Source organism: Aotus nancymaae, unplaced genomic scaffold (genome assembly GCF_030222135.1).
Source record: "Aotus nancymaae isolate 86718 unplaced genomic scaffold, 86718_ANA_hifiasm-v0.15.2.pri h1tg000040l, whole genome shotgun sequence".
NCBI lineage: Eukaryota > Metazoa > Chordata > Mammalia > Primates > Aotidae > Aotus > Aotus nancymaae.
The window spans coordinates 58,400,460-58,425,587 of NW_026988454.1; the positions used below are offsets into that span (position 1 = coordinate 58,400,460).

The following is a 25,128-nucleotide window of genomic DNA, read 5'->3' on the forward strand; positions in this document are numbered from 1 at the left end:
CTCAGGGGGTTGTGTGTAGCAAACGGAAACATGTAGCACTGTTTTTATTACTTGTCTAATACTGTAAAGCATCATGTAAACATAAAGCATCACTACAGCCATAGTAAACATACGTTTAAAAACAATTCTTCAGATGACATGGGTTTTCCTTATAACAACAGCAACTAAAAGATATGTTAAAATTTAACTGACTACCCTGAAAACACAAAATGTAAAAAAAAAATCCTTCAAATAAATGTGCACACGTCTTTTGCAATCAATTCAATTATACAATGATTCTGTAAATTCTTCCCTGAAAGTTTCAGTATCCCAGACATTGGAGGTGAAACAAACTACTTGAACATTCCACTTAACCCATGGATCTGCATAATATCACAATATAGTGATAACTATTCTTATAAACTAAGGGATGGATTTTTTTTTTTTTGAGACAGAGTCTCCCTCTGTCATCCAGGCTAGAGTGCAGTGGCAGGATCTCGGCTCACTGCAACCTCCACCTCCCCCATTCAAGCAATTCTTGTGCCTCAGCCTCCCAAGTAGCTGGAATTACAGGCACATGCCACCATGCCTGGCTAGTTTTGTATTTTTAGTAGAGACGAGGTTTTGCCATGTTGACCAGGCTGGTCTCGAACTCCTGGCCTCAAGTGATCCACCCACCTCAGCCTCCCAAAGTGCTGAGATTACAGGGGTGAGCCACTGCGCCCAGCCAGGAATGGATCTTTTGTGAAGACTGATGAACCATTCTAGGAATTCCGTTGCTGTCACAAAATGGAAAATTCTCATAATCTGACCCCGTTTCTACCTGTTCTCCTGAGACAGCCCAGGCACTTGAACACTACTGGTTTACGTCAATTCAGAGGATACCTCAAAATTCTCTACCATGGAGACCAGAGTACAGATGCCTGTGTGACTCCCAGGCAGACAGACACTACGGGAAACCATGAAATACCCATTCCAGTCACTGCACACCAACGGTTCCTTTTCCCTGTCCCCAAAGCATCAAAGATGGGCATCCCAATCCACGGTCATCTTCACACTCCCCAAATCTAACCTCTGGCAGAAAGGACGCCAGCAGAAAGGATCACAGTTTCCTTAGGAACTTTTATTTTCTTGTTTCAATCTCAATTTTTTCTCCTTCTCAGGCCTTATTCTCACCTCATTAGAAAAAGTTTAGACAGCTCAAGGTTCTTCTGCCCCACATACACAACTTTCATAAATAACCCAAGTCAGGAGAGAAAGCCCACATTTATATGTGACACGTCATCTGATTGAAATCCCTACCCATTTACTGCACGTGATACACACAGTTGAGTAATATACATACCTCACATATTTCCAAGTTTGTCATTTGTGGTGCTGGCAGAAATAATGTACATGAAACATATAACACACATTTGAAAACTACACAGCAGTAGCTCAATGGATGATACCATCAACCTAGTTGCTCAAGCAGAGACATCCCAGAATCCTGCCTTTCTGCTCTGTTACCCCAAGCCATACTGACTTTTTGTCCATAGCTCCCAGGATAATATTCAGGTCCCTGACCACGGTCTACAGGGCTCAATAGATCTGGTCCTTCTCAACCTATCAAGCTTCATCTCATACCATATAGGGCCCATAAACTCTACTTCATACTAAGTTATTCAATATTATGTGTTACTATCTGTCTACTCCTCCAGACTAGAAGCTTCAGTAAGGGCATAAACCTTGTTCATCCTTTTTACCATTGTACTTCCAGCTCTAAGTCTAGTGCCTGGTACATGGTGGGTGCTCAATAGGCATTTACTAATGGCATGAATGAATGGGTGAACATCTACAAAGGAAAGACTGGGATATCAGAATGCCATGGGCTAAGCAGACAGTATCTCTGAAGTAGATAGATTTTAAGATGATTTTTTTTTTAAGCAGAGGAATAAAAAATTATGAATGAAAGAAAAATGGACTCTAGAGTTACCCAGCTCAGGCTAACTTGTCTATGAAGGCCTTTCAGAGGCCGATCAGATGCTTCCTCTTCCATGTTAACAAAGCATCCTATTCCTGCCTCTATAACCCCCATCACAGAATAAAAAATAATGGATGAAAGAAAAATGAACTCTTTGGAGGGGGAGCAGCACTCTTTTGAATTTGTTCTCTAGTCTATCTCATTTCTGACAGCAGCTCCTTCCCAGGTTTTTAAACTCCCGGCCTTCCCCACCTAACTGGTCACACGTTCACCCCTTCTCTCCATCAGCAGCATCACTGGTTCAGTTTAAGTCCACTTCATCTCTTACCCAAACTCTATAGCCCCCTAAAAGGGCCCCTTTCACAGTTCACCCCCACAGCTGCTCGCCGCTGTCAGAGGGGACATCTCAAAGCCCAGCCTTCCCTGTTCAAAGGCCTCCTGTGACTTCCAGCCTAGCAGACAGCACCCATAGCCTAAAGGTTCCTCAGCCTCTCAAGTGCAGTTCATCCCTCCAAGCTCATCTCCTTTGTCTCTGCACCACCCTGGCCATCTTTCAGGCTCTGCACCATACAAGGTCCTCATCCCTTCATGACTCCATGCCTTTGAATAGGCAACTTCTTCTGCCCAGAGTATCCTCGATCACACTCCGCCACCCCTTCTCCCCTAGCCCATCTCCTGCTCATTTTTCTTACTTTCTTTTTCTTTTCTTTTTTTCTTTTTGAGACAGAGTCTTGCCTCGATGCCCAGGCTGGAGTGCAGTGGCGCAATCTTGGCTCACTGCAACCGCCGCCTCCCGAGTTCAAGCAATTCTCCTGCCTTAGCCTCCCCCAAGTAGCTGGGATTACAGGTGCCCACCACCACTAATTTTTGTATTTTTAGTAGAGACGGGGTTTCGCCATGTTGGCCAGGCTGGTCTTGAACTCCTGACCTCAAGTGATCTGCCTGCCTCAGCCTTCTAAAGTGCTGAGATAGGCATGAGTCACCATGCTCATAGGCATGAGTCACCATGCCCAGCCTCCTGCTCATTTTTCAGAACCCAGCTCAAGTTAACTTCTCTGTGAAGTCCTTTCCAAGGCTGACCAGTCGTTTCCTCTTCTATGTTACCAAAGCATCCTGTTCCTGCCTCTATAACCCCCATCACAGAAGCATCCTCACTGTCTCAGGCACCTTCTTTCCCATGGTGAACTCCTCTAGGATATAAACCACTTCTTATTCCTCTTCCTACCCAGAGGACAACAAATGTGCTCATAAAAAGCTCTTAAATGTTCAGCTGCTGGAGGGCTGGATGAGCAAATGAGAAGGGGAAGGAGAAGGAAGAAAGAATGAAGAGACAGGAGAGACAAAAAGGGAGTTTTTCCCTTTAAGACACCTCTGGCAAGAAAGTGCAGGAGTTTAGCAGAGGCCTGGATGAACCAGGGCTTAAAGCCCTGAGGGAGAAGGATCAGGAAGAGGTCACCAGGCAGATGCAGCTCTGAAGGCCTCTATCTTGAGAGACTGTCACCAACCTCTGAGAGCCACCAATCTGACTGTGGGGTGATGGTGGAGCCCTGAATGCTCAGACCAGTAGCCTTTCCTGGAAAAAATGCAAAAACAAACAAACAAACAAAAAAAATTGGGTGTGGGGAGGAGAGTCTAGCTAAATCATGTGGTCACAGTAAAGGCAAGTTCCAAGTCAATCCACTTCACTCTGAATTTTGCTCCAACTTTTAAATTCATTGTATACAAATGAAAATTAAAACAAAACAAAACAAAAACAAGAACTCTCAGTTGAACAGAGATAAATCTGTGAAAATCATCAATGAGCTCTGTGTTCTACTCAGAGGGTCTTTATTTCCCACCTACCCCTGCCCCAAAGGCCCCGCACTGGGCCTGCCCCCAAAGCAGGAATTAACCCATGCCCAAGCTTTATGCTTGGAGGTATCCATCCATTTCTTTCTTAACTTTCTATTCTAACGTATATTATTTATAAATGCACAAACTTAGATACATATTTTTCTTTTCTATTGTATATAATACTGTATATATATTGTATATAATCTTTCTTTTTTTTTTTTTGGAGACAGAGTCTCCCTCTGTAGCCCAGGCTGAAGTGCAGTGGCGCAATCTTGGCTCACTGCAACCTCCACCTCCCAGGTCCTGGTTCAAGCAATTCTCCTGTGTCAGCCTCCTAAGAAGCTGGGATTACAGGCACACGCCACCATGCCCAGCTAATTTTTGTATTTTTAGTAGAGATGGAGTTTCCATGTTGGCCAGGCTGGTCTTGAATTCCTGACTTTGTGATCTGCCCGCCTTGGCCTTCCAAAGTGCTGAGATTACATGTGTGAGCCACTGCGCCTGGCCTATATTGTATACGATCTTTCAAACCACCTCAAATCCCTTACTTAAAAAAAGTCTAAGTTAAATGAACACCTAGATACTTGTTTAGTCTCTAAAGGACTTAGAGAAATTTCCAACCTCTTAAGTAGCATTTCACCAAGAAATAACATACTGAAAAACACAAGTTTTAATTCCTGACTTTTTCCCCATCTCCTAACTTGCAATCCTGTGGAACTGATACAGTGAGTCAGAAGGCAGCCAGTAGGAAGAAGAAACAAGAGAAGAAAATGGCACTGATAATCCACCAAAAGGATGAATAAAAATGTAAGTTTCCCTGCTTATTAGCAATTGTTAGGTGATGTTTAGGACAAAAAGGAACCTCAGGTTTTGGTAAATATCCAGGAAGAAACATTCCATTCTGCTTCTGGTTACTAATCTGCTGAAAAATCACTCAGCTACACTTGACAACTTTCTGGTGCTCACTTTTCTGAGACAGCTTCTTTCCATGTTCCCCAAATTCTTTGATCATAACAGGTACCACCCTCAGTCGGGTAAGATGCCCGGAGAGCTGGCAAAGCTGCCCAGCTCACACTGAATTATGTAACTCAAAGTTTTCATCGTAGTCACTATTGGGAGACCCATTTTAAAGGGGAAGCATGCACGAAGAAGAAATTAGATCATTTATAAATGCACAAACCACGTTTTAATACAGCAAAACTAGAACTCAAAAGCTTTAGCTTCCGTTTTCTTCAAGTTGACTGTAGGTACTTAGTTATCAATTTCAAATTGTGTTTTCAACTATTAATTATTGAGAAACCTTAGCAAACAAAAGATCTTTGTCTTAAATATGGGGCTGCGCCCAGTGGCTCATGTCTGTAATCCCAGTGACTCTCGTGGCTGAGGCAGGAGAATTGCTTGAACCCCACAGGCAAAGGTTACAGTGAGCCACACCTTTGATAGCATCACTGCACTCCAGCCTGAGTGACAAAGTGAGACTCTGTGTCAAAAAACAAAAAAAGGCGGGGTGGCGGGGGCGGGGGCGGCTCCTGACTTGGATCACTGGACTTGAGGACACAACACAGGCCAGCAGCTGTGGTCTCATTCCTGCATTCTCTACCGCATGCAGTGAATGGGTGCGAGGTGGGGACAACCTCAACACACACACATGTCCAGAGTGGGCAGCCCTCTCTTTTCCCTCTGCACACTTCCTCCATCAGAGTACTCTGTCCTCAGGGAACTCACCAGATTCTGCTCTAGAAGGCAACCTGCCATCTGAGCTGCCCCAGCTCAGAGGGGCTTGTGACTCACTGAAGCTCAGAAGTATATCAGCTCCCAGGTAGGCTGGCACCTTGGCCTCTGTTTCTTGGCCTACTGCCTCCCTAGTCTATTTGGCACTGGTCTCTAAAAGCATTTTGCAATCTTCTGGAATATCCACAACTAAAATCCCTCGAGCTTTATCTCAACTTAACTGCCAACTGCAAAATGGTTGACTTGCCACTGATGTTGTGAAAGAATAAACACAGCCGCCGGAGAACACAGTGTGAAATGATTTAAGACCAAAGCCGCTATTTTCCAACCTCAGCTAAACCATCTCCCTCTATTAATAAAAACACGTTCATTTCTTTGAACTTGTGTCCAATTGAGGCCACATATATGCCAAAACCAGAGCCTGTGTGATAACCCAAGAAGTTTCATGTTGTGTCGTATATGATTTGTACGGTTCTGGCTGAGACAAAAAAACCAATGACAAGAGGCTGCTAGACATGTGAAACCACTGATAACAAGCATTTCTAAGCTTTTACTGGAATTTATTAAAGTATATGCATATGAAGGTAATATTAATTCATAATCCTTGATAACACTTGGTGCCTGGCTACACAGGCCTACTTGGCACATCCCTAACATGGGTGTCTGACTTAGCAGGAAATGCTTCTGTCCTCCGAAAGTCCCTAGTGTCCTACTTCGAGACTATTTAGCATTTGGCTCTGCTTATTGTTGTTTCTCCATTTATGCTTCTCTGTTAGTTACCTCACTAAAATAAGTAGGTAGCTGCTGCTTCTAGTTGTGGCTATGTATGCACAAATATAGGAGAAATTTTGACTATCATACAAACAATATAGAATGCCAATGCAGCAAAACAAGAAAAAGGAGTCTGAAAAAGACAGTACATTAAAAACTACCAAACAGTGACACCACTATTCACAATTATATGCTAAAGCTAGTGACATTTCTTCACTGCCACAACTAATACATCTACAGCGAAGAGAGGAGGCTAAGCAGACAGGGCACTAATTGAGAGCAAATGGCTCTCCTCAGACACAGTAGGAGCCTCATTTTTCACCCTTGATCTGTCTTTTAGCATAAAACTCCTGGCCACCCACCACCCTCACTTCCTGATTGGTGAGCTTGAGACAGAAATCAGACACTCCCAGTCCAGCCCCTACCTGGGCCTCTCTTCCTTTCCTCTCTTAGAAGTGAGCTGCCATCAGAATACAGGTGTTCTCTGCTCTTCCAGGGACAGACCTGTTCTGTGACTGGGTGGGTAAATCTAATTCAAGGCCTCAGGATCAGAAAGCACACCTGCCTCAGCTATAGCCACATCTTCCGACCAAGCTGATAACCTTCTCCCCATCCCCATCCTTCTTAGTCTTTTATTTCCAAGTAAAACACCCAAGGCATTACATGTTTAGGCCTCTGAGTCTTCTCACATCCTCAGATCTGCTCTCCCTGGAGAATCAGAGGAGACTATGAGTTGCCTGTAGACAGCTCCTTCCCAGGAAAGGGAAGAGAAGGGAAGAGGAAGAACCTGGGCCCCGATTGCCTACTCTCTTGTGGCAACTGGGCACATGAATGGTCATGCTGCTGGCAATTCTTTTATAGGCAGGAAACCCCATAAGTAGGAAATAGATGTCCCCTTCCCATTAACAAATACATCATTAAAAAATTAGCCAGGCTAGTGATCAGTAAAAAAGACTAATCCCTAAAAATGCTTCATCTAATCTCAAAAACGATATGCTAAGCAAATTAAGCCAGATACAGTACTCTAGGTAACTGTGCAGTATCCATATCGATTTCCTGGGTTTGATAATGTGCAACAGTTATGTAAGATACCACCACTGAGAGGAGCTGGGTGATGGATACACAGGACCTCTCGGTACTATTTTTGCAACATCTTGTGAATTTATACTTAGTTCAAAATAAAAGTTTAAAAAGGTGCCAGACACAAAAGGGTACATGATGTATATTCCATTTTTATAAACTTTTAGAACAGGCAGAGCTTATCTATGGTGAAAGAGATCAGAAAAATAATTCCCTCTGGGAGGAGGGTAGGAGAATGGGGATTAATGAGAAGAGGCGGGAGGAAGTTTCTGAGGTGACAGAAACCGGTATCTTGATAAGGGTATGTGCTACATGGCTTTCTACTTTTGTCAAACTCATCAAACATATACGATCTGAGCATTTCATTGTATGTAGATTACACCTTAATTAAAACTATAAGAAAATTAAAAGCCTCAACTGTTGCTTGCCGTTCAAGCAAAACCTTCAAAATAAATGCTTTAAATTATCAAATCTCAAAAAAAAATCTGTAATAATTTAGGAAATATAATCAAGGGGCTATTTGCTCCCATTTTATAGGTATGCAGTTTACCCCCTCCCATAATAATCAGAACGAGTTCCACTGGTAGACATTGCTACTGTGGTTCTGATTACACGGTCTGAAGACTTAGGCTTCTGATAGGCAGGGTCGAGCAAGAGGAAGAATTAACATCATTTCCAGCGTAAGTATGTGTACTCATGATAATCTAAACACCTAAATGCAAATGCATTAATCTCTACATTTAAAAACCATTAAACATGGCCAGGCACGGTGGCTCACGCTCGTAATCCCAGCACTTTGAAAGGCCAAGGCAGGTGGACCACTTGAGGCCAGGAGTTCGAGACCATCCTCGCCAACATGGCGAAACCCCTTGTCTCTACTGAAAATACACAAAAAATTAGCCGGGCGTGGTGGCAGGAGCCTGTAATCCCAGCTACTGAGGAGGCTGAGGCAAGAGAATCACTTGAACCCAGGAGGTGCAGGTGGCAGTGAGTGGAGATTGCACAATTGCACTCCAGCCTGGTGACAAGAGCAAAACTCTGTCTCAAAAGCAAACAAACTATTAAACATAACTAAATCAAGATTTAAAAGGTGGCTGTACCCCAGCCACTTTGGTACAATCTTTAATTACTAATAATAATTTAAGTCACTGCTTGATCGAATCCCCAGACTTCAGTTGAAAGCCTGTCTTAAATTCCCCAAACCCTGAAGCAGAAAATAGCTGGCTCTAAAAATTGGGATCTATCATGTACCCAGAATCCAATACATTACTCTAACACCCTCCTCCAATTTTAGTTTCTCTTTGGCCCTCTGCTCCACATTGCTTATCAAAGCCTGAACAACAAAAAGACTGAAGATTTGAAATCCATCTCAAACTGTCTTCTTAATTTCTTGTGACTATGTTTTTATCCCATCAGAAGTAATTGCTCTTTGAAGCTTCAGGTTTGGGTAATTCTGATCTTATTTTATTTACTAGCTTTCTGGTGAGTGCCTACTACGTGCCCTGCCCTGTTATGAGTGCTATTTACTAGATCATCTCACTTCATTTCCCAGCTGCCCTTTAAGGCAGGCATAGTCAGCCTTTAGAGACAGGAAAGTGAGGCTCAGAGGGTGAGGTGGGCTCAGTGTCCCAGCTGAGCGGCCAGCTCAGGCTGGGGGCGGCTCCAGTGCAGTGCTCTCCTCACGGGACCATGCAGGTGGCGGCACTGAGCCTGCCCCAACACAGTCCAGGGCTGAATGGACCATCAGGGTTCCCGATGGCAAATATTAAATACAGGAGTAGCCCAGGTCAGCCAAAGTGGGGAGCTCACTCTAGGGCTCAGAAATTAAAAAAAAAAAAAAATCAAATATATCAAAACACCTTTTAATTAAAAAATACAGAGATAAAGAATTATGTAAGATTGAAAGAGAGCAAGAGAGCGTGCTGTTGTCCTAGGAGATGGCCCTCTCACACCCCTCACTCACCTATTCACACTGCTCTAAACAAAGTAGCGAATTCCTCTTCCCCTAAACGCTCTCTGCAGCATTTGCCAAAGCTGACCCACCCTTGCTGGGAAAATCTCTACTCTTGTACATTGCCCTTCATTTTCTGGGTCACTTCCTTTTTTCTTCCCATTCCACAAATGAAGCCATTTCACAGAATCTGTCATCAGTCTCTCTGCTCTTTCTCTTCTCTCTCCTTGGGAAATTTCATTGTCTTTCCTGCCTTCAACCGTCACCTCCATGTAGATAACCCTGAATCTGTATTTTTGGTCTTACGTTCTCTTCTAGGCCTCGGCTCATACCTCCTACTGCTTACTCAATAGGCCCACATGGCTATTCTACTGAGACCTGTAAGTTTTATATTAAAGCTAATTTCGGGGCTGGGTGCGGTGGCTCACGCCTGTAATCCCAGCACTTTGGGAGGCCAAGGCGGGTGGATCACGAGATCAAGAGATCGAGACCATCCTGGTCAACATGGTGAAACCCCCGTCTCTACTAAAAATACAAAAAATTAGCTGGGCACGGTGCGTGCCTGTAATCCCAGCTACTCAGGAGGCTGAGGCAGGAGAATTGCCTGAACCCAGGAGGCGGAGGTTGCAGTGAGCCAAGATCACACCATTGCACTCCAGCCTGGGTAACAAGAGTGAAACTCTGTCTCAAAAAAAAAAAGCTAATTTCGGCCGGGCGCAATGGCTCACACCTGTAATTTCAGCATTTTGGGAGGCTCAGGCAGGTGGATCACTTGAGGTCAGGAGTTAGAGACCAGCCTGGCCAACATGGTGAAACCCTGTCTATACCAGAGACCTACTAAAACAATTTTAATTTTGTACTAAAAACACAAAATGTAGCCAGGGGTGGTGTCACATGCCTGTAATCCCAGGTACTCTGGAGGCAGAGGCAGGAGAATCACTTGAACCCAGGAGGTAGACGTTGCAGTGAAGCCAAGATTGTACCATTGCACTCCAGCCTGGGTGACAGAGTGAGGCACTCTCTCTCTCAAAAAAATAAAGATAAAGCTAATTACGTAATTTCCTTCCCTCCTGTCACCAAATCCAGTTCCCTTCTATAACTCTCTAATTTCTATTCATGATATTATCATTTATCGTTTTCTGAACTATCCAGGCTCAAATAGTCTGAGTCAGCTCTCTTTATTCAATACTTTCCTATTCCCTAAACTCTAAAAACAAAAGAAAGGAACAGAGTGAAGGAAGGAAAGGACTGATGAGGTGGGAGGACTGACCTTCCCGAGAGACTTCCATTTAGAAAAACGAAGAACATAACAGTGGTATGGTACTGAGCAAGGGGAAAAGATCTCGATTTGTGGGAGCCACTAGGGAGGTGTCTGCAGGCTTAGAGGGCAGAGAAGTGGGGTTGGGAGGTTGCGAGAAGGAAAAGCAAACCATATTACCTGGGGTGCCGCAGAACAGTTCTAACTTCAAAAATAGTATATCTAAAGCAGGGAAAGAATACATTTCTCTAAGGATTGACTTCAAAATCAAGTGGGTCAGGCTATAAAGAAAAAACCAATTGGAAGTACAAGTGAATCCAAAAAATAGGTATACAAGTTCAAGTCAATCCGAGCTTTAATAGTTACACTGTACACCTATAAATTACCTAGCTGTAAATGTAAGTACATTGAGATTTCCTTCAATTACAGCAAAGCAGCTTTGTACATGATGTTCTCAAGACACAGAGGACAAAGGAGACACTGGGAGAATTTGGGCATGGTTGTGATTGTGACATAGACAGAAGACTCTTCTCTGTTCTCCAGGAAAGGGCACAAGGGAGACCAAAATAGTCTTTCGGATGGAGGTGACTCCAAGAGTTTCCCTCAGCTCCTGTGTTATGCCTGCCTGACTGTTGGTCTTTAAAGGTCACAGATGAACCTCATGATAATCCATTCTAGAGCAACACTGACAAGTCCCTCTTTCCATCTGTGCCACCTGCTTGGTGGTGTAATTTACTATTGGCATTTAGGGGCCTTGCCTGTTAGTTGGCCTGTACTTCTCTTTTTCCAAGTCCCAAGGAGCTGCCCCCAAATTCTAGTGTTCTGGAGTTCAGTGAACATGCACAGTTTAACCTGCTTTACTCTTAAGGCTTTACAGACAAACTCGAATCTCCAGTTTTTCCAGCCTGGGACTAGTCACACTTTGACTTGACTGGGTGGCAGCACCCAGTTCCTCTGAGTATCTTGTCCTTTTCAACATGCTATTACATGTCTGACGTGCAGAAATGAATGCAATGTTGGGTATGTGGAAGTACCATAATTTTGCAGAAGAACAGGCATTGGAATACTATTATCTAGACACAGGGATCACCAAAAAGTAGGTGCCTACTGGCAGCTCTCCTGTCTTGCTCACCACCCAGACATGCCTGGCACAGATCAGCCATGCCACAAAACTTGTGAAATTAGTGTCTCTTAATTTCAGCCACCAGGTGATAAACATCTACATCTAGGCAGGCATGCAGCCATACACACACACACACACACACACACACACACACACACACGTAAGAAACAACACAAAGAAGACATTCCAAAGCTAGATGCTGTTATTTTTTCCTCTAAGCAACACTAGTTCATCTGCTTTGCAGGAGCTTTTCCTTCACACCCATTCCTTTATCTCCATTCTAATCCGTCTAAAAAATCTAACTACAGCAATGCCTCTTAACTGGGGCTGCTGCGTTTGAGATCTTAGCCCTCCAATCTGTCATGTACCATGGATACGCTCTCCTCTCATCACTTCTCAGCTTTTTGGTCTTTATCAGTTTAACATTTTGTGCACATCCATCTTTCTGCCACACTGATCTCATCTCATCCTCCCTATGCACTGACCTCCAACTGCTCCTTGTTGCCCCAAATGCACTCTTGGCAGCCTGGGATTTGAGACCCCTGGCTGTACCCTCTGAATCTCACCTTCCAAGACTCCCACTCAGAATCTGTCTCCTCTAGACAGCTCTACCTCTTCAGCACTCCCAAACACACATTATTTATTTCCCACTTGAGTGTTCAACATCCTTTTCCCTTTATTCTAGTTTCCCAAATTCTGTACAACCTTCAGAGTCCAGCTTTGGAAGATGTTTTCCACCCTTTCAGTGGGTCCAATGGAGCTGCTTTTGGAAAATAAGATAACTCTAACGCTGTGCCAGATGTTAAAGCAAGCAAAGTTTTGTAATATGAGGTCCCAGAAAGTGTGCCAAAGCTACTGAGGTTCTTGGGGTTGAAAGTCGTAGAGGAAAAGCAGACACGCCATTAGGCATTGCCTGATTGTATCTCTTTTGCCTTCATCATGTTCTCCTTGGCTGGCAGATATTATTTTATTCTCATTTCAGCCAGAAGTAATTTATTAATTTTTTCCATTGAAAAAAGCTGCTTTAAAAATGCCTCCTGGCCAGACACAGTGGCTCGCACCTATAATCCCAGCACTTTGGGAGGCTGAGGTGGGAAGATCATTTGAGGTCAGGAGTTTGAGACTAGCCTGGCCAACGTGGTGAAACCTCGTCTCTACTAAAAATACAAAAAAAAGTTAGCTGGGTGTGATGGTGGGCACTTGTAGTCCCAGCTACTCAGGAGGCTGAGGCAGGAGAATTGCTTGAACCCGGGAGGCAGAGGCTGCAGTGAGCCGAGGTCACACCATTGCACTCGAGCCTGGGTGACAAAAGCAAACTCCATCTCAAAAAAAAAAAAAAAAAGGCTCCTGAGCTGGAGTTGCCAGGTTCTGAAAGCTGATGTAAACAGACACTTCTGCTTGTGGCCAGATCTGTCTGGCTGAACTTGCACAAGAACCGGCTGGTGAAAAGTCAGCATTACACATTCACAAGAGCAGAGGCTTTCATCTGCTCTTGATACAAATGGCATTTGGTGACCACAGCCGGAGTAAGTTCAGATGAATGCAAGAATGGGCTCCATTTTCTCCTGCTAGACAGGGGTGTGGGCCACCCATGGCAGGCCTTAGGCTGGTTCCAAGGAAGGCTTTGGAGATAATTACAGAGCCCACTGCCATCAGGTGGTGGCATGTGGTGGTGGGCAGTGAGGAGGAAGTTCTACAGCGCCTCCTGGGATCTGACCTGGTGAATCAGTTTGTACTTGAGGATGCTGAATCCAGGGAAAAGGGAAATAAAAGAGTAACATGGGGAGTAATATACTGTATGTGTACACCAGAGGTCCCATTTCTTGATTTGATACATTTTTGGTCACAGTAACACTTAACATTCCTTCATACCAACTGATCATACGCACGCGCGTGCACACACACACACACCAGTGATATAGTTGAGGCAAACAGCAAACAACAATTTACATATGTATAAGATGGGGTTGGAAAGAGATTAACTAGACAAGAATCCCATAAGCTGTTACATAAAAATTTTAAATGGAGTGAGTATCTCAATATGGGAATGGCTGACAATCTGAGATATATCCTAATCACAGAATTTTATGCAGTCATTAAGAAGAATTAAATAAGTAGTCTTTAGGGTTGACTCAAGGGATTTTTACTATATATTGTTAAATGAGGGGAGAGAAGGGCATAGAATATTCCACTTGTTAAATCCTATGTGTTTATTAAAAGGTGCTGAACACATCAGTGTGAACAATGTTAGCTTAATGGATGAATCAGAAGGAGAAACAGGGAAGGAACAGGATGATAGAAAACAAACAAAAGTGACTACTAAGCTATTTAAAAAGTGAGAATTCTATTAAATTATATATATGTATATAAAATACTGGAGGCGTTATCTCAGGGTGAAAATATTGCAGGTGATTTTTATATTCTGCCTTATACTTTTCAGCATTTTAAATAGGAAATATAATCATTCTATAATCAGAAATTACTATTTTCATTGAGGGAAAAAATTGAATGATTCGATAACACTGGTAGGATGGAAAATAATGTTTCTTAAGTCTTCCTAGCCAAAACAGGGCATATGGGAAAATTTTGCATCATTTGTGACTAAAAGAGGTTTTCACAATCTTCTTCAAAATTGAGACAGACCACAAAGTCCAAAATTAATAATCATCCTAAATATCTTAAGCATCTTGAAGGCGGGGCCTAAATCTAATTTTTAACACAATTTCTCATTGGCCTAGAATGTTCTGAGTCAATCCTCATTAATTGACAAGCACATTTCAAATCCCATGAGTTATTACACCAAAGATGCTATTATTTGATATACAAATCCTATTAGAGAGTAAAATCTCATCTCAAAAAGAGTATCCATGCTGTAGCAGCTCCAGTGAAAAAAATTTAACTATGAAATTTAATCTGCCACAACGGAAGTAATACAACTCTAACACACAACAAAATTTGTTTACCTGCTCTGTTTATGTTAAATGTGTCCACTTTTGTCACCTGCATTCCTACAGTCTCAGGGCTGCCTTGTATCTACATGCCCACCTCAATGACTGTCCGCTTGATACCATTACCTTCTGTTTGTTTGTTTTTGAGATGGAGTCTCGCTCTGTCACCAGGCTGGAGTGCAGTGGCATGATCTCAGCTCACTGCAAACTCCACCTCCCAGGTTCAAGTGATTCTCCTGCCTCAGCCTCCCAAGTAGCTGGGACTATAGGTACATGCCATCATGCCTGGCTAAGTAGAGACAGGCCATTCACCACGTTGGCCAGAATGGTCTCGATCTCTTGACCTCGTGATCCACCTGCCTCGGCCTCCCAAAGTGCTGGGATTACAGGCGTGAGCCACCGCGCCTGGCCGACCTTCTGTTTCTTACTGAAGATACGAGAGTAATGACATTAGCTACCAATCATCATAAATAATCTCCAGGCCAAGCCCATCTTCAAAACTCTAAACAGCCTGTGAAAATTCTGACATGCAACTTGCAATTGCTTTGCAGAGTGGTACAACTCTTTCCTTCATTCTAGGCCTGCTTTCTCTGCAAAGCAGTGAAAGTGCATGCTGTGTGGAGAGCTGCTGTGGGAAAAGCCATGGAATAGCCTGTCCAGGACAACAGGCAGCAGGCCCTCGTCGGGTGGAGGTGAGCTGTGGCTGCTGCCCTGGGAGGCCAGGCACCTGCACCTGGCTGTAGGGGCCTCTTGCATGTCATTCTTTTAAATAGTAACTGGCAATAGGCAACATGAAAACTAATTTTACACATCTAACCTTTTCAAGTAAAATACTTACCTGAACTAGCAAGTGGCCCGAATTAGGCAAACACGTACCACATTTCTTGGTGTTCTCATTTATTTGCTTTACCAAATTTATCAGTATTTCCACAGCACCTTTGCTGATCATTTCATTAAGAAATCCTGGATTTCCAGAAATGAACTTTATAGACCCAATACAGTATAAAAAAGCTTCCATGTTCATTTGCAGGTCTTCACTTCTTAGTACCTCCAATAATGATTCTGTCAAAAAGATGAATTATTATAAATGTCTAACACCTGGAGAGAAATATACTAAAGTACTTGTGTGTGAACTTCAAATACAATTTGTAAAATATGTTTATCAAAATCTACATTCAAGTGCTTATTAAGAATTACTCATATAGTATAAAGAGAAAAGCTTACTTTTAGCGAAGACAAATCTCTGTAGTAGTAATTTCAGCAAAAGGATGGGATTGTTAATAAATGAGAAATTATTCTTTTAGTTAATGTCATTCCTTGCCTCTTACTAATTATTTATTGGCCTTTTCTTGTTATAAAAATTTCGAGATAAAGAATACTAATAAATTTAAGAGTTAAATTTCAACAAACCTTTAAGAATATACTTGTGGCTGTATTATTAGTGGGAAACTAATGACAGGGGCTTAAAACAAAGTCTCAATCACCACAGAAAAAGATAACTTGAATATAATACCTAACCTTTTCCCAAGACAACTTAAGAGCATCTATTCAAATAACATACCACTACTTGGTTTTATGAGTAATCCAGGCAAATCCAGTAAGGTCAATAATAATGCATACTTCACATTTAATTATATTAATGTCAATTTAATCATTTGAGATTATTATTTTCAGTCTATAATTTTAATTTAGTTGATTCAACATTAGACATTTCTTTCAGTACTGGTTTTGTTCCTGTCTGCTAGGGGCAATGAAAAGATAATTTATCCTATGTTGCAAAAAGAGAACTCAAAGTATTTTCCATGTTGCTGTCTTTTCTTATATCAGCAATATTAATTCATAAAAAGATTTCCATTTAGGTAACAGGTGCCTTAATTATTTAGAAATACAACAAAAGTTCAGCATTAGCTAGATAAGATGTAATAAAACTTCCTTACCTACAAATTTGAAACATTTCAATGTCAGATTTCTATAACAGTTACAGATGTCTTTCAACTTTTAGTCATTCCTAGTATATCAAAAGACTAAAATTTTCAATTACGTCAAATACTATTAAATGCATTTTTCTAGATATTAAATCCAAGTCCAGGAATGAATTCTTAAATGGGGAACACTTTGTAAAGCCACATAATGTTACTACAGATGTTGAAGGAAAAGAGCAAATGCATTCAACTGAATGTGGAAAACAGTGAAGCACAAAGTAAAGATTAGCATCACATAACTTCTGCATTTTTCTAGAAAACAAAATATTCCTGCTATCATTGACCATACATTTTCTCTCCAGACTTTTAATTTTTATGCAAGTACATTTGCTCAATAATAGCACTGAATGACACTCACCCAGAATGCTGTCATTTTGAATCAAAGAATCATTCTTCTCATTCCTGCTAATTTTAAATAAAAGTTTGCAGACATTAAGAAGATTCTTTCTATTCACTTTAAGCTGCAGAGGAAGAAACACATCTCTATTGCAAAAGGAAATAAAGACATGCTGTATTTTTTAAAAAACAAACCACAAACATCTATTTTTAAAGTACAGCAAGAGTATTTTTAAACATGAAGAAAAGTCTAAAGAAATCAACTTCGAAAAATTTAGACTACATATTTGCTAACTGTAATATCTAATTAACTCAACAATAGTAAAGACAATATAAATGATCTTTAGAGTAAAACATTATAATGACAGATCTTGGCAACTGTGAATAGTGCTGCAATAAACATAGGAGTGCAGATATCTCTTTGATACAATGATTTCCTTTCTTTTGGGTATATACCTAGCAGTGGGGTTACTGGATCATAGGGTAGCTCTATTTTTAGTTTTTTGAGGAACCTCCAATCTGTTCTCCATATTTATTTCTTCATAAAATCTCTCTTTCTTTCTTTTTTCTTTTTTTCAGAGAAAGAGTCTTGCTCTTTCACCCAGGCTGGGGTGCAGTGATGCCCCCATCACAGCTCACTGCAGCCTTGACCTCAGGCTCGATTGATTCTTGCCTCAGCCCCCAGAGCAGCTGGGACTATAGGCATGTGCCACTGTACCTGGCTAATTTTTTAAACATCTCTGTAGAGATGTTGCCCAGGCTGGTCTCGAACTAGCAGGCTCAAACAGTCCTCCCACCTCAGCCTCCCAGTGTTGAGATTACAAGTGTGAGCCAAGTCTCATATTTATATGTGCAATTATTAGCTACTTTTAAAAGGAGTATATGAGGAAGAAAGGGGTGCACTACACTGTTAATAAATTAATTGCATTAAAACAGAAAAGAGGAAGATGAATACCAAATTTTCACATTAATTTAGAAAGGAGTACATAGTAGAGATGAAGGAAAGAAAAGAAAGGGGGAAGTGTTGGTCTTTTTTTATCATTTGTATAAAAGAAAATTTAAACGTAATACTGTTTAATTTGATAATATACATATATTTCTTTTTAAGGCCGATTTCTGGGATGCTTTGAGATAATCACAAGTAACATCCAAAGTTTAAAATTACCTTCTAGGCCAGGTGCAGCAGCTCATGCCTGTAATGCCAGCACTTTAGGAGGCCAAGGTGGGTGGATCACAAGGTCAGGAGTTTGAGACCAGTCTGACCTACATGGTGAACCCCGTCTCTACTGAAAATACAAAAATTAGTTGGGAGTGGTGGTGCACACCTGTAATCCCAGCTACTCAGGAGGCTGCGGAAGGAGAACCACTTGAACCCAGGAGGTGGAGGTTGCAGTGAGTCCAGATCATGCCACTGCACTCCAGTCTGGGTGACAGAGCGAGACTCCATCACAAAAAAAAAAAAAAAAAAAAAAAGAAAAAAGAAAATTACCTTCTAAATCATACAAAAATATCTACGTAAATTAAACACAGGGTGATAAGGAAATAGATATACATATATTTAAAAAAGCAAAGTATAGGATGACTGAATCAGATGGTCTAAGTTAGCTGTGTATTTATCTAAACTAATAAAAAAGAAAAATAAAAAACATCCTAAATATCCAATATTAGGGAATAGTTTAATAAATTGTGGAGCATCAATACTATTCATAAGCAGTCACAAAAAAGCAGAACTGTGAACACGAAAAAGGGAAACATTTATAACCTACTGTTAGATGGAAATAATATGTGCCCTCATTGCAATGGTGTAAAAATCTATTTGTAGGAATGAGGTCATCTGAACAAAAAATTATTTCTGTGTGAAAAGGATGGCATATAGGTCATATAGGTGATTCATTTATTATTAAAAACTATCTTTAGGTTTTTGTTTGTTGGTTTGGAAGTGGAGTTTTGCTCTTGTGCCCAGGTTAGAGTGCAATGGCACCATCTTGGCTCACTGCAACCTCCTCTTCCCTGGTTCAACTGGTTCTCCTGCCTCAGCTCCTGAGTAGCTGGGATTACAGGTGCACACCACCACGCCCGGCTAACGGTGTTGGTCAGGCTGGTCTCGAATTCCTGACTTCAAGTGATCCACCTGCCTCAGCCTCCCAAAGTGCTAGGAGTACAGGCGTGAGCCACACGCCCGTCCTAAAGTTATTTTTTTAATAATGTTTATCAATGAGTTTTCAGTTAGTTTTAAAAAAAGATAATAGAATTTGTCAGGCATATTTGTTAAAGATTTGTTCTGTGTTTGATCCACAAATATTTACTGGGAACCTGACATGTACCAGGCACTGTGCTGCTCACTGCAGAAGACAAGATGGCCATGCTCAGCCCCCAGCTGGAGGGGCCTGGGGAGGGTGCACTGCCTGTGGCGCAGCTTCTGCGTGCCCTCCTGCGCTAGGCCACTTTTAAAAATTATCTTGGAGCAACCCTGCAAATTTGGTGTTGTCATTCCCAATTTGCACTTGAGGAGTGCATACCTCAGAGAGGTCACAGAACCATCTCGGCATCAGCTGGACATGTACTGGGAATGCAGAATCTCAGGCCCCACCCAGCACTACTGACTCAGCAGCTGCATTTTACGAGATCCCCAGAGGCTGCATGTGCACACTGAAGTCTGGGGAACACTGTTGTGGAAGCTTCAGAAACTGGAACACATAGCAGAATAGAGATTCCTTCTGTTCTCAGGAGGAAAACAGGAAATGGGAACCTTAAAAAAGGTTTAATGATTAGGTATTTAAAATGATAGTGTTTAAAAACCCAGAAAATAGGCAGACTTAAGAAAACAGAAGAACATTTTCATATTGATGGAAATCTACATTATTCCTAATATTTGGGAATGTACTTGAATTAGTTGATGACTATATTCTATTAGATTGTGAGTCCTTGAGGTCAAAACCACAATTTATTACTCTTTCTATATGTAGTATGTGTTTCATACTTCATAAAACTTTATGAAAAAAATGAATACAATTCACTTTCCTTTTCCCCACCAAATCTTACATTTTTAGTAAAAACTGGCAAAGAAAAAAAGAAAATATTTGTATCAGAGTTTTCATTAAAAGAAGAAGAAAAAGAAAACAAAGAAAGAAAAGAAAAAAAACAACCACAATTTCCAGGCCTGCTATAATGTCAATTTACACTCAGAGCAAATTTGTATGGCTTCTTCATTGTTAACTGTAAAATTATGACTTTAAGACATGAAAAAATAATAAAATCTTACATTTAAGCAAGGGATATGGACTACCTTATTTTTAAAATTCCCTGTTACTCTCCCTTCCCTTTACTCTGCTTTATTTTTCTCCCTTAGTTCTCATTATCTCCTTTGGCACCTGCTGTGCTTGCTGTCTGTGTGCCCTGCTACAGCGGCAGCTCCGGAGGCAGGAGCTGGTTTATTCACTTGTATTCCCAGTGTCAAGAAGAGTCTCTAGCCGGGTACGGTGGCTCACATCCGTAATCCCAGCACTTTGGGAGGCCAAAGCAGGAGGACTGCTTGAGGCCAGGAGTCTGAGACCACCCTGGGCATCATAGAGAGACCCCATTGCTATGAAACATTTTTCAAAAATTAGCCAGGTATGGTGGTGCCTGCCTGTGCTCCTAAGCTACTCAGGAGGCTGAGGCAGAGGGATCACTTGAGCCCAGAAGTTTGAGACTGCAGTGAGCTGTGATCTTGCCACTGTACTCTAGCTCTGGATGGCAGTAAGATTTTGTTTTTAACAAAGAAAGAAAGAAGAGTCCTTGGCACAAAGTAGGTTCTTGTGGTAGGATAGTTTTCTTCTTATGTTAAAACAGTAGTTTATTCTATTTAAAGTAAATTTGGCAAATTAAAGAGAAGTTTAAAAATCACTCATAATAGTACCACTATATATAATCACAGTTGGTATTGGTATTTCTTTTCTGTTTTTTACTCTGTACATAGGGTGCCAGATTTTTTTCCCTCCTAAATATAGTCACACTCATACTGTATATATATGTTTGTGCTCCTTTAAAAAATCTTAATATAGTAACATTTAAGCTTATATATTTTTGGTATATTATTTTGTAAGAGTTTTTGACACAAAGATTAAAATTAAGATGACTGTCTGGAAAACTTTCATTTGCCAATAAATAGGCAGAGAGAAGTTTTGAAAAACTTCTTAGTCCCATATAGCTTGAGTTTTTGCTTTTTCTTCTTCAACAGTTCTTATGATGCGGTCTTTAAAGATTTTACATCGAACACCAACACCAAGGCCTAAGCTAAACAAGATCTTGTCTGGAATGTTACAGGAGAGCTGGGCAGTAGATGGGAAGTTGGCCTGCACGGATTTGAAGGTCCCTTCTGAACTGCTGGTTCTGCGGTTAGTCAGAAGGCAAACCTACCCAGCTCTGCACTCTGGAGTTTAGCCTATCATCTTGCTCCTGATTCAGCAAGGCTGTCAATGTCACCAACAGGGATGTATCTAATCATATGTTTAGTTCAAAACATGTTCACTGCCTGGCAGATCATTAGCCTTTTGCCCTAAAATAGTTAACTTTGTGCCATATATATAATTAATTTGAATGACACCATTAATAACCAAAACACTATTTTCTCTGCAAAGCATTAAAATAATTCATGTTCCTTCCTTCTTCCTTCTTTTTTTTTTTTTTTCTTGCTCTCTCTCTCTTTCTTTGGCTTGGTATGGAACAAAATGTCCAGAATCCAGATTAAAATAGCAAAGGTAATCTTTGGGCAGCTGCTGCACCACCAGAGCCCTGGAGTGAAATCACTATTTCAAAGAAGTATTGCTTTCTTGAGCATATATCACAATTTTCAAAAAAAGCGTTAATAGTTTGACAGCTAAATAAGAATGTAGTCTCCCCCCAATATTACATAGATATATGCTCAGAAAATTCTGTTTTATGAAAGACTTTATTATCAGAATAAAAAAAGGTGGCATTCTTATTAACTAATAGTAAATATGCTGACACTCACTTCACTGTGTAAGATTCTAAATTTATAAATTATGAGACATTAGCACAAAGCTTTTACTTGTGTGAAACCAAGAAAACAAAGCTTCATTCATTTGTTTTAGCGGCTCTCTTAGAACATTCTATAATAATTGTGGCTTATCTTTTGGTTCCAACTGTTTATGGCTGTGACAACAAAGTGCTCCCCTCAAACAATGCTATCATTTTGTTTGAGACAGAGTTTCTACAGACTTTTTTGGTGTCTGGCCTTTTCTTCTCATACTTTGTGAAAGCCTTCTATGACCACTGAGGTACCTTCCTGTGACCACACGCAGATGTTTTTCAGTTTCACGCTGGTTCCTAAAGCACCTGGTTTATTGTGACTGTGGTCTAAATTACTTGGTTATTTATTAAATCATAAGACAGAATCAAGCATCCAAGAGAAACCACAGCCTGCACCATCTGCCACTGATCTCTAGTCAAGTTATTTGAGTAAGCGTTTTGAATGTATTTGCCTATTGTTATTTCTCTTTCTTTCTTTCTTGCCTTTGTTTCCTTCTTTTTCTTTTTTTTAATCTAGTTGCAGTCCAAAAATGTTAAGCGTTTCTTTGAACATTTTCTATGTACTCAGTCTTAGTTCCTTAGATGACACTTCCTAGTCAAATTCTGAGATGTCAGTTTATTACCTTAATTTTTTCCAAGCTTCTAAACAAATACACTGTATTTCTAATGTTCTTTGTAATATTTACAAATAAAGCATTAAACAAAGCTTTTATGTGCTATCGTCTACTAGACCAGAGGAAAGAACAACTTACTGCTAGAATTATTTTTGCAAGTTTCAGGCTGAGCAAGTCTGAACCAACATCAACTAGTTTATATAGGGTCTTCAGGAGAATACTTCTTTTCTTAAATTTATTTCCAAGCATGTTTCCTTCCTCTAAAGCGTGATGAAGCTGTGTGCAAGCAGCACAAACTGTTTCAATGTTTTCTTCTGTTAGAGCAAAGAGAGTAAAGCAACACTTACTAATTAAGGTTAAGTTTTCAAGTGTGTCAGAGTGAGTAAAAACCCCATATTTCCTAGATTATCTTCAAAATCCTGAACTCTATTTTTTCCGTATCTTATCACTTCCATCTACCTGATTCTTTTCATCCCTTTGAACCATCTCCTACCATGTTGACTTATTGCTTATCAGTCATTAGCTTATCTAGAATACACAGTTTTTCAAAGAGCATATTGAAGAATACGACTGCTACCCGCTTTGGTTGGCCTCCTTTACTCCAAATGCCCTCCATCTCAGCCCACCTCAGCCCGGGCTCTGTTCAGCCTCACAGATGCATGCCACTTGCATCTTGACCTTCGACTCTTTTTTGCATAGTTCTACTGGCCTACAGTGTTCTCCATAACCCTCATTCCTACATAACCCTCAATCCTCATTCCTTCAAGGGTCTGTTTATGTTGTAGCTGCTTCAGAAAAGATGCACACTATTCCTTGTCATCTAAGAAAAGAGGGCTCTAGAAGAACAAAAGCTTGAAATGTCACCAAATCTACCATTATCTGGAGGTAGTTATCAGAAAGAAGAAAAATAAAAAGATTTTTGGGGTTGCTCACATCTGTAATCCAGCACTTTGGGAGGCTGAGGTGCGGGGGTTGCTTGATGCCAAGATCAAGGCCAGCCTGGGCAATACAGTAAGATCCTACTTCCAAAATAAAATAAAATAAAATAATAAATTTTTTTTAAAAGAAGAATATTTAATTAGGAAGCAAGGAGATCTAGAACCTTTCATTTTATAATTATGATTGTGAGGAAAGTAATTTTTTTTTTTTTTTGAGATGGAGTCTCACTCTGTTACTCAGACTGGAGTACAGTGGCACATTCTTGGTTCACTGCAACCTCTGCCTCTTGGGCTCAAGCAATCCTCCTGCCTCAGCCTCCTGAGTAGCTGAGACTCCAGACACATGACACCATGGCTGACTAATTTTTTGGTAGAGATGGGGTTTCACCATGTTGCCCAGGCTGGTCTCAAACTCCTATCTCAAGGGACCCGCCTGCCTTGGCCTTCCAAAGTCCTGGGATTATAGGTGTGAGCCACCACACCCAGCCTAGGAAAGTAAGTTTTAAAAGTGGTAGCCACACTAGTAGGCATACAAAGAAGAAAAATAGCACACAAAATGGAACAGGAGGGGAAACAAAATAATCTAAAGTATTCTGTTGAATAATATCCCTGATAGATTCCTTCATGAAATTTAAAAGTAGGAAACCAATCTTAAATAAATACCATAATGTGCTCTTAGAAGCCCACATAGAGGAAGTGTGTGCCTGCAGAAGGAAGTGACTCAGGCCATTTTTAGCTCTTTTCAACAATAACATCTAAGAAAAAATTTTAAACCTCAATAGCTAAGTAACCTTCAATGTCTTTCAGTTATGCACTTAAATAAATGAATTGATGGGAAATGACTTAGACTAACTTTAAATAAAGGGAAAAACCTAAACTCCTATTGTATGAAACACTTGTGTTTTGTTGTTTTATTCTTCTGTGACTGGCAGTTGCTTTATAAACCCTAAGTCCAGGCTCTGGGCCACTCATTGACAGTGGGTGGTTCTCAAAGTATTTTTCTAATACTTCCTTCCACAAACTTTTCAGCTTGGTAGGTTCTACTCAAGAATACTTACTTTTAGCTTTAAAAAAGGTTAGAAAGAAAGGCTCAAGGGTCAAATTTTAAATTATTGGTCAAATCAATCCTTTATACCAAAAAGTTTGTTATAAATGCTATATAGCTTCAAAAGACCACTTGAATCTACGAGCTATCAAGATTTGCAAGGGGCTAAATCTAAGGGGGTAAAAGTTTGATGTGTAACAGAGAGCAATGTAATCTCAGAGTAACTTCCATCCCCAAGATACGTATTCATTACAAAGGAAATAATACAAACTTGACAGTAGGTAAAGCAGTGGGACACCACCAGCAACAGAACGAATCAGCACCGTGTACTCCGGAAGCAAGGCACTGAGAGGGACACAGCAGCCTCATGTGCAATGCTGGCCCAAGATGCTAAGCTGGATCTCATCACAGGAGCACATCAGACAAACTCAATCTGCAGGACAGTCTATAACATATTCCTCAAACACGTCAAGATCATGAAAGAGACGTGACAAATGATGAGAACTTGTGATCCAAGCTTTTATTTTTTTCTATAAAGGAAATTA

At 40.9% G+C, this 25,128-nt stretch overlaps 1 protein-coding gene across 3 annotated transcripts in view; it reads right to left on the reverse strand.

The window, feature by feature from the left end:
* The window catches only part of ARMC2 (armadillo repeat containing 2), a 159,932-nt gene that overhangs the window by 84,164 nt on the left and 50,640 nt on the right, over positions 1-25,128 (reverse strand). For all 3 annotated transcript variants that reach the window (XM_064360797.1, XM_064360796.1, XM_064360798.1), the window contains 3 exons: positions 22,739-22,914; positions 16,978-17,080; positions 15,476-15,699 (listed from right to left, as the gene is read on the reverse strand). In XM_064360797.1, the coding sequence (XP_064216867.1) occupies positions 15,476-15,699; positions 16,978-17,080; positions 22,739-22,914 (503 nt within the window). The remainder of the gene's footprint in view (positions 1-15,475; positions 15,700-16,977; positions 17,081-22,738; positions 22,915-25,128) is intronic.